Source organism: Aspergillus flavus, chromosome 8 (genome assembly GCF_009017415.1).
Source record: "Aspergillus flavus chromosome 8, complete sequence".
Lineage (NCBI taxonomy): Eukaryota > Fungi > Ascomycota > Eurotiomycetes > Eurotiales > Aspergillaceae > Aspergillus > Aspergillus flavus.
In genome coordinates, this window is record NC_092403.1 from 646,268 (window position 1) to 658,744 (window position 12,477).

At 49.4% G+C, this 12,477-nt stretch overlaps 6 protein-coding genes across 6 annotated transcripts; 4 read left to right on the forward strand and 2 right to left on the reverse strand.

Moving 5' to 3' along the window:
- Positions 1-1,862: 1,862 nt before the first annotated feature.
- Positions 1,863-2,856, forward strand: F9C07_12386 (t-SNARE; the record flags this gene model as incomplete). The annotated part of the gene is made up of 3 exons (XM_041295564.2): positions 1,863-2,393; positions 2,460-2,739; positions 2,798-2,856. The coding sequence occupies 3 exons, from the start codon at positions 1,863-1,865 to the stop codon at positions 2,854-2,856; spliced, it is 870 nt and encodes a 289-aa protein (XP_041151547.2).
- Positions 2,857-3,633: 777 nt separating this feature from the next.
- Positions 3,634-4,089, reverse strand: F9C07_2236632 (bola-like protein-domain-containing protein; the record flags this gene model as incomplete). Its single annotated transcript, XM_041295552.2, has 3 exons — positions 3,634-3,808; positions 3,868-3,974; positions 4,048-4,089. The coding sequence occupies 3 exons, from the start codon at positions 4,087-4,089 to the stop codon at positions 3,634-3,636; spliced, it is 324 nt and encodes a 107-aa protein (XP_041151546.2).
- A 360-nt stretch (positions 4,090-4,449) lies between these two features.
- On the forward strand, positions 4,450-6,501 carry F9C07_12388 (putative AMP-binding enzyme; the record flags this gene model as incomplete). Its single annotated transcript, XM_041295563.1, has 5 exons — positions 4,450-4,804; positions 4,870-5,171; positions 5,226-6,130; positions 6,179-6,411; positions 6,461-6,501. 5 exons carry the CDS (start codon positions 4,450-4,452, stop codon positions 6,499-6,501), a joined length of 1,836 nt encoding a protein of 611 aa, XP_041151545.1.
- Positions 6,502-7,209: 708 nt separating this feature from the next.
- Positions 7,210-8,460, forward strand: F9C07_12389 (putative endo-beta-1,4-glucanase celB; the record flags this gene model as incomplete). Its single annotated transcript, XM_041287644.1, has 1 exon — positions 7,210-8,460. One exon carries the CDS (start codon positions 7,210-7,212, stop codon positions 8,458-8,460), a length of 1,251 nt encoding a protein of 416 aa, XP_041151544.1.
- A 180-nt stretch (positions 8,461-8,640) lies between these two features.
- F9C07_12390 (isoflavone reductase family protein) lies at positions 8,641-9,588 on the reverse strand (the record flags this gene model as incomplete). The annotated part of the gene is made up of 1 exon (XM_041287637.1): positions 8,641-9,588. One exon carries the CDS (start codon positions 9,586-9,588, stop codon positions 8,641-8,643), a length of 948 nt encoding a protein of 315 aa, XP_041151543.1.
- Positions 9,589-10,072: 484 nt separating this feature from the next.
- On the forward strand, positions 10,073-12,469 carry F9C07_2287078 (putative phosphatase like proteins to the carbon terminal domain of histone macroH2A1). Its single transcript, XM_041287643.2, has one exon. It carries the CDS (start codon positions 10,276-10,278, stop codon positions 12,121-12,123), a length of 1,848 nt encoding a protein of 615 aa, XP_041151542.2. The 5' UTR covers positions 10,073-10,275; the 3' UTR covers positions 12,124-12,469.
- The last annotated feature ends 8 nt before the right edge of the window (positions 12,470-12,477 follow it).

Sequence of the window (12,477 nt, forward strand, 5' to 3'; positions counted from 1 at the left end):
TGAAGGATGGGGATTGTTGCTAAATATAATTTGTTTGTATGGATAGTTTGGACCAGTAAGGTGGGAAGAAAAACCGTTAAGGGTCCTGCGGTGGGGTTCCCACTATTTTTGTCTTGGTAGATTCTCTCACTAAATTATGCAAGGGTTTTTGAATTTCATATGGCTGGTGATATGGACTACCTGCAAAGGAAAGAGACTTTACAGAAAAAGGCATTGACGAGATAAAGTGTTGATCAAAAAATAATTAAGGTGCTGTGAGGGGTGAAACGTGACATTTCAAAGTGGATGGTTCGGTGGGGAATACGCAGCTGAGGAAATTGAAGCAATCTCACCAGAAATTAATAAGGTGGCACACGTTTACGGAGTAGTTATGGGGTGAAACTGTCAATGCGCATCGAGGAACCCAAAAGGTGGATTGCCATGGATGTGTATCCCTTACTTCAACCTATGCATGCTTGAGATATCATGAAATCTCCTACAGGTTAATGTGGGATGACGTGCAGAGCTCAGAGGTGGTTGGACCCTGATAAATGTGACAGATTTAGTCTTATTGGACGTACCAGAGCTCTCGAGCGTCTCGAACGTCTCGACCCTGAGTTTTATTTAGGGTTGACGTTGACCCTCCGGAATAGGGAAAGTGTATCTCGTCTCATCCGACTTGATATAAAAAAGAGATATGCGTTGTTCTTGAGGAATGATCGTAAAAATTTATAATAAAATTAAGATAAAAAATGGGAGCATCCCTGGCTGGTTGCGGACTGTGATAATAAAGTATTCTGCCCCTTTAGCCATTGGTAAAGGCTTTAGAGACGATACCATTGTAGTGAGATAGGCTATCCTCTGGACGGAGTAGAGTTATCGCCGTTGTTCAGATAATTGGACAAGGTTGAAACTACCACCAACCGTCGCTACTAACTCATTTCGACGGACTCGTGTTAAGCCATTGAGAAAAGGGGAGATGAGACGATCGTCGTCCTGACCGGTCTGTGCTTCAGCCCCAAGCCCCTAACTAATATTAACGAAAACACCCTAATCGGGTCATAATTTTCACGGCCCCCTGATTCAAAATTTTAGTGCGGGAAAGAAAGGGCAAAGGAAAATAAGGAGGAACCTTCTCTTTTTCCTCGTCTTTTCCTCTCAACCAATCCTCTCGGGGTTTTGTATAGGACAAAGGGACCAATCGTCACGACTTTTTTGCCGTCTGCGGGCCAGTAAACAGAAAAAGAGTCGCCTTAATTCCCGGACCGCCTCAGGCATCCATCCGCTCATTCATCGATCATCCATTCAGGTGCTCAGTCAGCCGCGTGTCTCACTCCGTCGCTTCTTTTTCGGTGATTACCTTTTACCTCATAACCTTACTGAACTTTTTTTCTTCCCTTCGCTTGCACCGGACAGCTTCTGCCTACCCTTTCTTACTCTCTTTGATTGCATTACGCTTCTCTTTTGTTTCCCCATTCTTGCCGGCACCGGAGCTTCGTCCTGTCGCAAATCGATCCACCCACCCTCCTCCCCCCCAGTTTCCCGTACGACCCGACTCTGCCATCGTCCCAACCAGATTCGGTTGCCTTAGGCTGGTCAACGAACAACGAAGAAACGGGACTTTACCGCAGAATATCAATTGCTTTGACTACTAATAAATCTTCCGATCGAAAATCCCCATCACAATGAGTGTACGCTCTCCCGATAACGACCCCCTTCGTCTCCACGTTGCCCCTCCCCTTAACCGCGCGGTCCTTCGATAGACCACTAATTGAAAAACTGATTTAGGGCGGCTACGGCTCATACAACCCCTATGGTGGCCAGGGAGGCTACCAGCAGGCTAGCAGCATCGAGGAGGGTAATGGTAGCTATGGTAAGCGCGCATGGCGGACCGCAAAGCAATGGTATGTCATCTAATCAATCTCTTGGCAGAGATGAACCAGGTGGGTGGTGGCTACGACAACCAGCCTGCCGACCCGACCAGCTTGCTCAACAAGTGTCGTGAAATCAACGATGGTATCGCCGACATTCGCGCTAAGCGCGAGGGACAGCTCGCTGCCGCACAGAATGCTTTGCTGGACTCGAGCACCGGAAAGGAGGACCAAGTCTCTCGCCAGACCCTGGACTACGTCGAGGACGAAATCAACAACGGTTTCCGCTATCTCCGTGACCTTCTCAAGAAGATTAAGCAGACTCCCGGCTCCGGTGATAGCCGCGTACAGACCCAGGTTGATGTGACAAGTCGTAACCTGCGCCGCGAAATCGAGCAGTACCAGCGGGCCCAGTCGGATTTCCAGAAGCGTCTGAGGGAACAGGTTCGCCGTCGTTATGAAATTGCCAACCCCGATGCGACCCCCGAGGAGTTGGAGCAGGGTGTTGATAACGTTCTCATGGGCCAGGAGCAGACCTTCCAGGTACGCGACATATGCCAAGACCTCACGTTGTTGAGCCACGGTTAATTGCTAATTTGCGTGATGTAGCTTACTGGTAGCCGGACCCGTCAAGCCAACGATGCCAGACAGGCTGCTCTGGAGCGTTCGGCCGCAATTCGCAAGATTGAGCAAGATATGATTGAACTTGGACGGCTGTACCAAGAAGTCGCAGAGCTTGTGCACCAGCAGGAGCCTGCCGTCGAGCAGATCAACCAGGGTGCCGAAGAGGTCGCTGGAAACGTCGCCAACGCCAACACCCAGATCACTCATGCCATTGACAGCGCGCGTCGGGCAAGAAAGTGGAAGTGGTATGCCTTGCTTATCATTAGTAAGTATCACAGATATCACCATTTGCATCCAAGAGAAAGTAGCTGACCCTGGCATAGTTCTCATCATTGCCATCGTTGTTGGTGTAGCTGTCGGTGTCACCCAAGCAAACAAGTGATCGATATGGCCATGTTTGCTTCCCCGCGAACTTCGATCGACTCTTGTCCCCGATCCTATGCGTTTCCATACCTCTGTGTTTGTTATTGCGATTCCCTCTTCTCGTTTAGTTGCCTTGAGCCTTGTATACCCATGCAAGGGCTGGAACGAATTTTTGCTTGTTTTTTTCTATTCGATCTGTGCGACTTACACCGGCAGGATGTTCTCCGTGTTATCTCTATGACCACGGTAAGCTCAACCGCCAATTTCACTCCCTATTTGCTGCTGATCTCCTATGTACTTTTATCCTTGCTATACCACTTGATTGCTGTCTGTCGCGTTTTGACCGTGTTTGAAAAAGCTTGTCTTGCGAGTGTCTCTGCCTTCGCGTTTCCTGTTTCCGTGGTCTTTGTATTCACTGATGGTCGTGTATAGTTTCCGCATCTTCGTCGAATGCGGCCTGATGACTGCTGCTCTTGGATAGGATGCGCATGATACTGTTGCACGTGTATATACTAGAGTTCCTTCGCTTGCTTTGACTTTTGGCGCTAGATCTATGTAATAATCGACTATTCCCCTAATCAATCTAATGAGCCATCGCGACACATGAGATCTGAAATCTGTGGTAGATTTAATGTGCTCTATTGTAGGAGTGGCCCACAGGCTCTCCAGAGTGCATCCGTTTGGAATTCCGAATAGATTTTCAACTCTAGACCGGCGCAGCCACATGGTCGGGTATCGCATAACCGTATTCATATTTACACAGAAAAAATCGCTCGCGATTTTAAAGTGTCATGTCTTATGCCTGTGCTTTCCTTTCCTTCTCCCTCTGTTCCTCTTCCGGTGTCCGAGTGCGCAACTGCAGCGCATGGATTCCTCCCTCTCGGTCCATCTCCTCCTTCAACAAAGCGTAAACCATGCGGTGACGGGCTGGCTGCATCTTCGATTTGAATGATTCGGAAGTAATAGTTACGCTAACATAGAGATATCAGTCACGCGCTCTTTCGAAGGAGTGGACGGGCGGGAGACAAACTGAAAATGCGTTTCCTTGGACGTTGATCCTTGCATGGGCGCATGGTGTGCATGAAGATGGGAGTCATTCCGGATTATCAGGTTGGAGGGGGAGAAAGCAGTGGTGATCTGGTAGATTGGTACACATTAGTATGTCTATACTGCAGTTGGAGTAGGGCAGAGTGAATGTTGTGCTTCATACTTTCTCACGGATAGTATCTTCGACGGGAGTATTGGAAGCCATTCTGGAGGTTGTTGAGAACAGGCGACGAGGAACAAGGCCTGAACGGCTGTGACGGAGAAGGGAGAACATGGGATGTGGTTGAATTGCAGAAGTGGGAGATGTTGATTTGCGGAGGAGAGTAGGTAAGTAATGGATAAATTGATGGATTTCATTGGTATTTCATGTCATCATGTGAGACGGCCTCTCCATGCAGCCGATCGGCAAAGCTTCCGACTCCGACCAAAAGCTTCCCGGCTTTGGCTCCAAACAATGACATCAATCAGTCTAGTTGTGCAATCGGAAATCCATTGACGGATTCTGCTCGCTGATTACCATTCTTATAGATGCTAGATATGCTATACGCATCCCGCTAACTTCAATATGCAAGGACGCATGCTGATCTCGGCCCTCTCGCGGGGTTTTGCACCCTTTGGTCGTCGCGCATTTCAGTCGTTTCTCAACTGCAATGCTCGTCACCAACTTCGATTCCAACCAATTAATTGTCGGTCGCTCTCGACGCTGCCAAATCTACCTCTCTTCCGAGCTCTCCAAGATCACGACCAATCTAGCGTTGCTGTCGTTCACAGCGCATCGTCCCGCTCCTTTACCTACGGCAACCTAGTTGCCGATGTCGTTCGTGCAAAGGAAAGACTCCTCGAGTGTGCGGGAGGTCAGCAGGATGGGCTTGCAGGGGAGAGAATTGCATTTTTGGCGGAGAATAGCTACGATTACGTAGGTACTGTTTCTCTTCGCTCCTCTCTACCCTGCCTAACTGGTTGCTGATCGTGGGCTCATCTCTAGTGACTCTCCTTTCCATTCTTGCTATTGATGCGATCGCCCTACCTCTCTCTCCGGCATTCCCTGTCGGCGAATTGAAGTATATAATGGATAATTCGCAGGCCAAAGTGCTCGTTGCTACCGAAAAGTATGCAGCCAAGGCACATGATATACTGAAGGCGGGTCTTGAACGGGAACCAATCCTAGAAGTCAAGGAGAAGATCAAAACGGGGGCAAACAGCTCAGATCAAGTAAGCTTGCAGGACATTGTACAGGAGTCTCGTGGCGGAATGATGCTGTATACCTCAGGTACCACCAATAGACCGGTAAGGATACCTTATCCCGGTAATGTGGGACATACTCATATTGATACGTACTAGAAAGGCGTGTTGATCCCGCAATCGGCGCTCACAGCACAAGCAGCGTCTTTGCTAGAAGCATGGAAGTATTCTCCGGAGGATCGGTTACTCCATCTTCTTCCTTTACACCATATCCATGGGACAGTGAATGCCATTGTAACGCCTATCCTGGCTGGCTCTTCTATTGAATTCATGTTCCCTTTCAATACAGACGCTGTGTGGAAGAGACTGGCGGCTCCCTTCTCTCCCACATTCTCAGCGAGCAAGATTACTTTCCTTACAGCTGTCCCAACGATCTACAACCGACTCTTATCCTCTTTCCCCGGCCTGTCTCCTGAAGTGCAAGAGGCAGCGAAAAAGGGCATTGCACCTGAGAATCTACGTTTGAATATCTCTGGATCGGCAGCTTTACCCACCCCTACTAAGCAAGCGTGGCAAGATCTCAGTAATGGTAACGTCCTGCTCGAGCGGTTTGGAATGACGGAAGTCGGCATGGCTATCAGCTGCGGCCTCGACTTCGCCGATCGGATTGATGGTAGTGTTGGGTGGGCACTACCATCTGTGGAAGCTAGACTTGTCGATACGGAGACAAACGAAGTTATCCAGCCTGGAGAGGAATATGATGCGAATGGACGCGAGCGTGAAGGCGAAATCCAACTCCGTGGCCCTACCATTTTCCGAGAATACTGGGCCAACGAGAAAGCCACAAAAGAAGCATTCGTGGACAGTGATGATGGCAAGAGCAAATGGTTCAAGACTGGGGACGTTGCTACGCGCCGAGTAGTTGAGCATGCCGGAAAGGGAACAAGCGGAGATTGGGCACAGGGACCAATGTATTTCATTCAAGGCCGACTGAGTGTGGACATCATTAAGACTGGCGGGGAAAAGGTCAGCGCATTGGAGGTGGAAAGAGAGCTGCTGTCCCTGTAGGTTCTCCCGTACCGCATGGAAGACTGTATACTGATCTGATGTAGTCCTCAAGTTAGCGAAGCAGCTGTGGTGGGTCTCCCATCTGAGCAATGGGGTCAGAAGGTCGCCGCTGTGGTCGTTCTCGACAAGGAAAAGGCCGCGAATACTGGTCGCAATGGCAAACCATGGGGTGCTCTTGACATGCGACGTGCCCTTAAAGATCGTCTCGCAAACTATAAGATGCCCCAGGAGATGAAAGTTCTCAACGGACCGATCCCAAGAAATGCAATGGGCAAAGGTAAGCTTCTCCCACATTTGCCGTAGTGATATACTTACTTGGCATGCAGTGAACAAAAAGACACTTGTTAAGGAGGTCTTTGGCATTTAATCGCATATGGACTGTCAGCACTGTACTCTATACTCGACTGTATCTATATCATCATTTTGATAAATTTCGCATCTTATTACCTTGGAATTATCTTCACCCGCCTTTAAAATTAAGGGCCCTGTGGCTGCGCACTGCAATTGACTTTAGCGCGCGACAGAATAGGTATTGTCTATGCTACAAGAGTTTGGGGCAACGGGAATTTCTTCAGCTGGACGGGATAGCATCTACCTTGGCAGCGGGGGTTCCTGATCTAAAGCAATCTGCAGCGGCTAAATCCGGAGATCACTCCGCACCCGTTACGGCGCTCAAGCACCGGCAAAACATACGACTTTTGCAAGATTGCAGCACAAATGTTTCGTTTATCCTCTACCAGTCTCAGTTTGACGCTACTGTCGCCATTTGAAGCCGTTGATCAGTCCCCTTCATGTCCTTAAGTCCGGCAACATCGCCGACGCGCATCCTTCGTGCCGGCTGATCTTAATAAAACTAAAACCGGATCATATTGGAGATGAAACGTCCGGGAAAAAAGTGCGTGAATCAGATCGGACTGTCGGGCCGGAATGTTTGCAGTCCCATATCTGGCACTCTGAAGATTCCACAAGCCTTGATCCGCTGTCTGTACGTGATGCATAAATAACAGCTACTTCCCGGCGGAGAGTCGAGAGCACACATACTCTTTATACACTCTAGTAGCAAGAGGACCTCGATATGATCTGGACACTCGCTCCCTTTGTGGCACTCCTGCCACTGGTAACTGCCCAGCAGGTGGGAACTACAGCGGACGCCCATCCCAGACTCACCACGTATAAATGTACTTCACAGAACGGTTGCACGAGGCAGAACACCTCAGTCGTCCTTGATGCAGCAACCCATTTTATCCACAAGAAAGGAACACAAACATCCTGCACCAACAGCAACGGCTTAGACACTGCCATTTGTCCGGACAAACAGACCTGCGCGGACAATTGTGTCGTTGATGGGATCACGGACTACGCTAGCTACGGCGTCCAGACGAAGAATGACACGTTGACCCTTCAACAATACCTGCAAACTGGGAATGCCACAAAGTCCCTGTCACCGCGCGTCTACCTCCTCGCTGAAGACGGAGAGAACTATTCCATGCTGAAACTCCTGAATCAGGAATTCACCTTCGATGTCGACGCCTCCACCCTCGTCTGCGGCATGAATGGTGCTCTATATCTCTCTGAAATGGAGGCTTCTGGCGGAAAGAGTTCCCTAAATCAAGCCGGAGCCAAATACGGAACCGGTTACTGTGATGCCCAATGCTACACCACGCCTTGGATCAACGGCGAAGGCAACACCGAGAGTGTCGGTTCCTGCTGTCAGGAAATGGATATTTGGGAAGCCAACGCCCGAGCAACAGGGCTTACACCACACCCTTGCAACACAACCGGTCTGTACGAGTGCAGCGGCTCAGGATGCGGAGACTCCGGGGTCTGTGACAAGGCCGGCTGTGGATTCAATCCATATGGCCTAGGCGCAAAGGACTACTACGGTTACGGTCTCAAGGTCAACACCAACGAGACATTCACTGTCGTAACTCAGTTCCTCACAAACGATAACACAACTTCGGGCCAGCTCAGCGAAATCCGCCGTCTCTATATCCAGAACGGCCAGGTCATTCAAAATGCTGCCGTTACCTCTGGAGGAAAAACTGTCGACTCAATCACAAAGGACTTCTGCAGCGGCGAAGGAAGTGCCTTCAACCGACTTGGCGGCCTCGAGGAAATGGGCCACGCCTTGGGCCGCGGCATGGTTCTTGCGCTCAGTATCTGGAACGATGCAGGCTCATTTATGCAATGGCTTGATGGTGGCAGTGCCGGACCGTGCAACGCAACGGAGGGAAACCCGGCGTTGATCGAGAAGTTGTATCCGGATACTCATGTGAAGTTTTCCAAGATTCGGTGGGGAGATATTGGATCTACCTACAGGCATTAGAATGTGGGATGAATCATCTACGGTTGTGTATGTATTATATTCTGCAGCTGAATGTTATCTTTTGCGGATTGTAGTGAGGTTGTTCCATAAATATCTACATCCCGACTCTTTCATACATACTTTCAATAGGTTCCATCCTATACGCCAAAGAAGTAAAATACTAGAGCCACAGCAATACCCTCACTTACTCGGCCACTCAAGATCCCTCCATGGCCTCCCCTGAGTTTCCCTCGCCAACTGCTCCAAAGACTTCCACTTCCAAACCCGCTCCCCGGGATTCACCACCTCATTATCACACCCCAACCCAGCCGAAGAATGATTAATCTTCCCCTCCCCGATGAGAAACCTCAAATAAGGAGCCGGATCACTCCCTACCACCTTAGTAACCCTCTCCTTATACTCCTCCAAGGCTACCTCAGTAACCTCAATCGGCCCACCCCCCTCCCTCTCCATAATCCTCGCAACATCAAAAACAGACCTCGTATCCCCTGCAACATGCAACACATCCGGCACTACCCCAGCACCTCCCTCCGCAAACAACCCACAAAGCCCCGCCACAACCCTTCCTACATCCCCCAGCCCCGTAAACGAAACCACCTCCCCGGCCGACCCAACACACTCATACCATCCATCCCGGGTATCAAACCCAAACCAAGGCCCAATACTATCCTCCAAAAACAGTCCACAAAACACCCGACACACCTTCACACCAGGATCCAATATCTCCCGCGCGAGCTCATCATGCCGCTTCTTCGCGTCCCATTCTAGATGCGGGAAGTCGTGGATGTAGTGGTCTACCCCGAATTCGGAGGGGATGTACATCTTGACGTTGGTTTTGGGGATGGTGCGGAGGAGGGTTTCTTTGAAATTGTGGCCCGACGGGCCGATGGCGTTGATCAGGATGTCGATGTCGTTGAGGCTGTCTGCGAGGTTGGTTGGGGTGTATTTGCGGAGTTGGAGTTTGGGGTTGGAGGGGATGTTGAAGCTGGAGGGGGAGGTCTCGGAGCGGGTAAGGAGGATTATGGAGGTGAAGGAGTTTATGAAGGGTGTGCTGAGGAGGGCGGTTGTTATGTGTTTTCCTAGGTGGCCTGTTCCGCCTGCGATGGCTATTGTTGGTTTGGGGGGCATTGTATAGAGATTGGGATGGGATTGGTGTTTTGTATTCCAAGGTTGGTGAGAACGGGATTGAGTAATAAGGGTTGAGAGAGAAAGAGTTCTTGAGGTTACTACGGGTTTATATACGTAAATAGGCTTTTACCTAGGAATATATGTGTAAGCGAACCTGATAGTTCTATACTTGTAGGTTGGGAGTAGGAAAGTGTGGATCTTGCGTCAGTGAGGTTATTGCAAATTAGTCAAACTGGGAATGAAGTGGGTCTATTGCCATATCAGGCTAGTTTGGGATGTTTACATTGTATGCTCTGTTTGCTATGTACTGTCATTGGCTGAGCTGGTATGATTGACTGTTTGCACTGGGACGATTATCGCTTCTGATTGGCTCCTATCACTATCCCATAATTCCGCTGTTTGATAAGGCTTACAAACTGAGGTATGCGGAGCCCTAGGTCGAGGATGGTCGATGCTAGATCTTCTCAGTAAGTTTTCTTTGGGTTTCTTTTCTATTTCTTCTTTAATTCTTTTTAGGGAAGCCTTGTGTCTTTTACATAGCGTACCATTTTGCATTGTGGGACAACACATCACAGTGGTCGACTGTTGGTGTATACCTCACCAATCTCGCTGTGATACTATTCCCGATTATACAAGGCGAATCTCCTAAACAACATCGGCTTCTAGCACTTTAGCCAATATCTCAAAATGAAGTCTCGATTGATAAGGGCGCTTCAGCATCTCATACAGGAGGCCCATGGTCATGTCTCTCAACCTCCGTCATGTCACTCATGCTCGCACCACATGAACCCCGATTATATTTCCCAGATGGAGACTTGGTCACAGCTAGAAACAATGAGGCGACTACTGTGCCAGCGGCCACCGATTCCCGAGCTACCTTCACAAATCCTCGACGATATCGACACAGTTATCACATACCGAAACAATAAAACAATGCTTACCTCATCCACATCAATCGCCCCGAGCCTTGTACTTAAGCCCAACAATCTTAAGACAGTAGAGAAATCAAGCTCTAAGGCGATCAATATATCGCTGTGGAAAGGCGACATCACATCCCTCACTGATGTCACAGCAATTGTCAACGCTGCAAATTCTCAACTTCTTGGTTGTTTCCGTCCGGACCATCGCTGTATTGACAATATCATCCACTCTGCTGCTGGCCCGCGTCTTCGCGATGCATGCAACTCATTAATGCTTAAGCAATGCCACCCAGAATCTGTCGGCTCTGTAAAGGTTACCTCGGGCTTCAATCTACCAGCACAATGGGTATTACACACGGTGGGCCCGCAGGTCAACTCGATGAAGAGCCCTGGAACATTGCAGCAGCAACAACTAGCAAGTTGTTACAGCTCTTGCCTTGATGCCACTGAGTCACTTCCTGCACTTCCGGACGGCCGTAAGGTCGTGGCCTTCTGCTGCATCTCAACAGGGCTGTTCGCCTTTCCGCCGGACATGGCTGCCAAGATTGCTCTGGAAACAGTGGTGCAATGGTGCATGAATCACCCGGCGACATCAGTGACCGATATAATCTTCGACACGTTTTTAGAGCGAGACTACGAGTTATATCAGGCGAATATTTCCGAGCTCAAAGCTACCGTTGCCTCCTCAGGGAATCAAATATCTTTCCCATCAAGTCCACTAAGCCAACCCAAGGCTTTGGTCACTCCTGCCATATCCAAAGCACGAAGCTGGCTCCAAGAAGCAGACTACCTAATTATCTCAGCCGGCGCCGGCCTCTCAGCAGCCATCGGTCTCGACTATACCTCCACATCTCTATTCCAAAAGCACTTCCCCGGTTTTCTCCACCTCGGTCTAGGACGGTTATACGACGTATTCGGATTCAACGACTGGGACAGTCCCAACCAGAAATGGGGCTACTACTTCCTCCACCTAAACATGGTCCGGACCTGGCCAGCATCGAAACTCTACGGAACCCTATGTAAACTCGCAGCCCGCTTCAATGACAGATACTTCGTGCGTACATCTAACGCAGACGGAAGATTCGTGGCAAATGGATTCCCTGCAGAAAAGGTATCCACACCACAAGGCCAATACCGATTCCTACAATGCTTCGCCAAATGTCGACCTGATGCCGTATTTCCTTCCGACCCCTTTGTGGACGCCGCATTACCCTTCATCGATCCAGAGACCCAGGTTCTCACGGATGAAACGAAGATCCCGGCTTGTCAATACTGTGGCGGTGAACTGACGCTCTGTGTGCGTGGTGGGGATTATTTCAATTCTGGGCCGTTCCGTCCACAGGAACGTAAGTGGAAGGAATACATGGATGATGTTGCCAGGAATCTGGATGGCAGGAGGGCTGTTATTCTTGAGCTGGGTGTAGGGCTCAATACGCCGGGTGTGTTGAGGTGGCCGAATGAGGAGTTGGTGGAGGACCCTTCGAATCCTGGTTTTCGGCTTATCAGGGCGGGAATTGGGGCTTCTGGGTGTGCGCCTTGGGATTTTGAAGAGCGGGATTTGGCTATTGGGATTGAGGGGGACTTAAACTTGGTGGTGGAGGCGTTGGTGGGCTGAAGTCTTTATTAAATTGATGCCTGTATAGAATGATATAGACAGGATAGAAGAGGTAAATGAAAAGTCACAAGGTAGTGTTCTTCTGGATTTCAGAATGTGTTCAATAGAGCCTAAGGCAACATCCTGGCATGTCGCTTCACCGCTGCTTCCACATAACAAGAAGTATAGTTTCCATAAATGGTGTTTTATGCTTGGCCTCATATAACCAAAATTATCAATGCCACGTGTCGTGTGCTAATTACTATGTAATCAGAATGTCAATTGGTTAATAGTGGTTGTATTTCCCTTGGTAGTATACAAGGGCTACCTCGCCACTTGACTACGTAGCTACAGCAGCTTGGAGGCGCAAGATAG

Excerpts from the sequence above, each read along its gene's own strand:
- F9C07_2287078 (XM_041287643.2), top strand. The coding sequence starts at position 10,276 with ATGAAGTCTCGATTGATAAGGGCGCTTCAGCATCTCATACAGGAGGCC.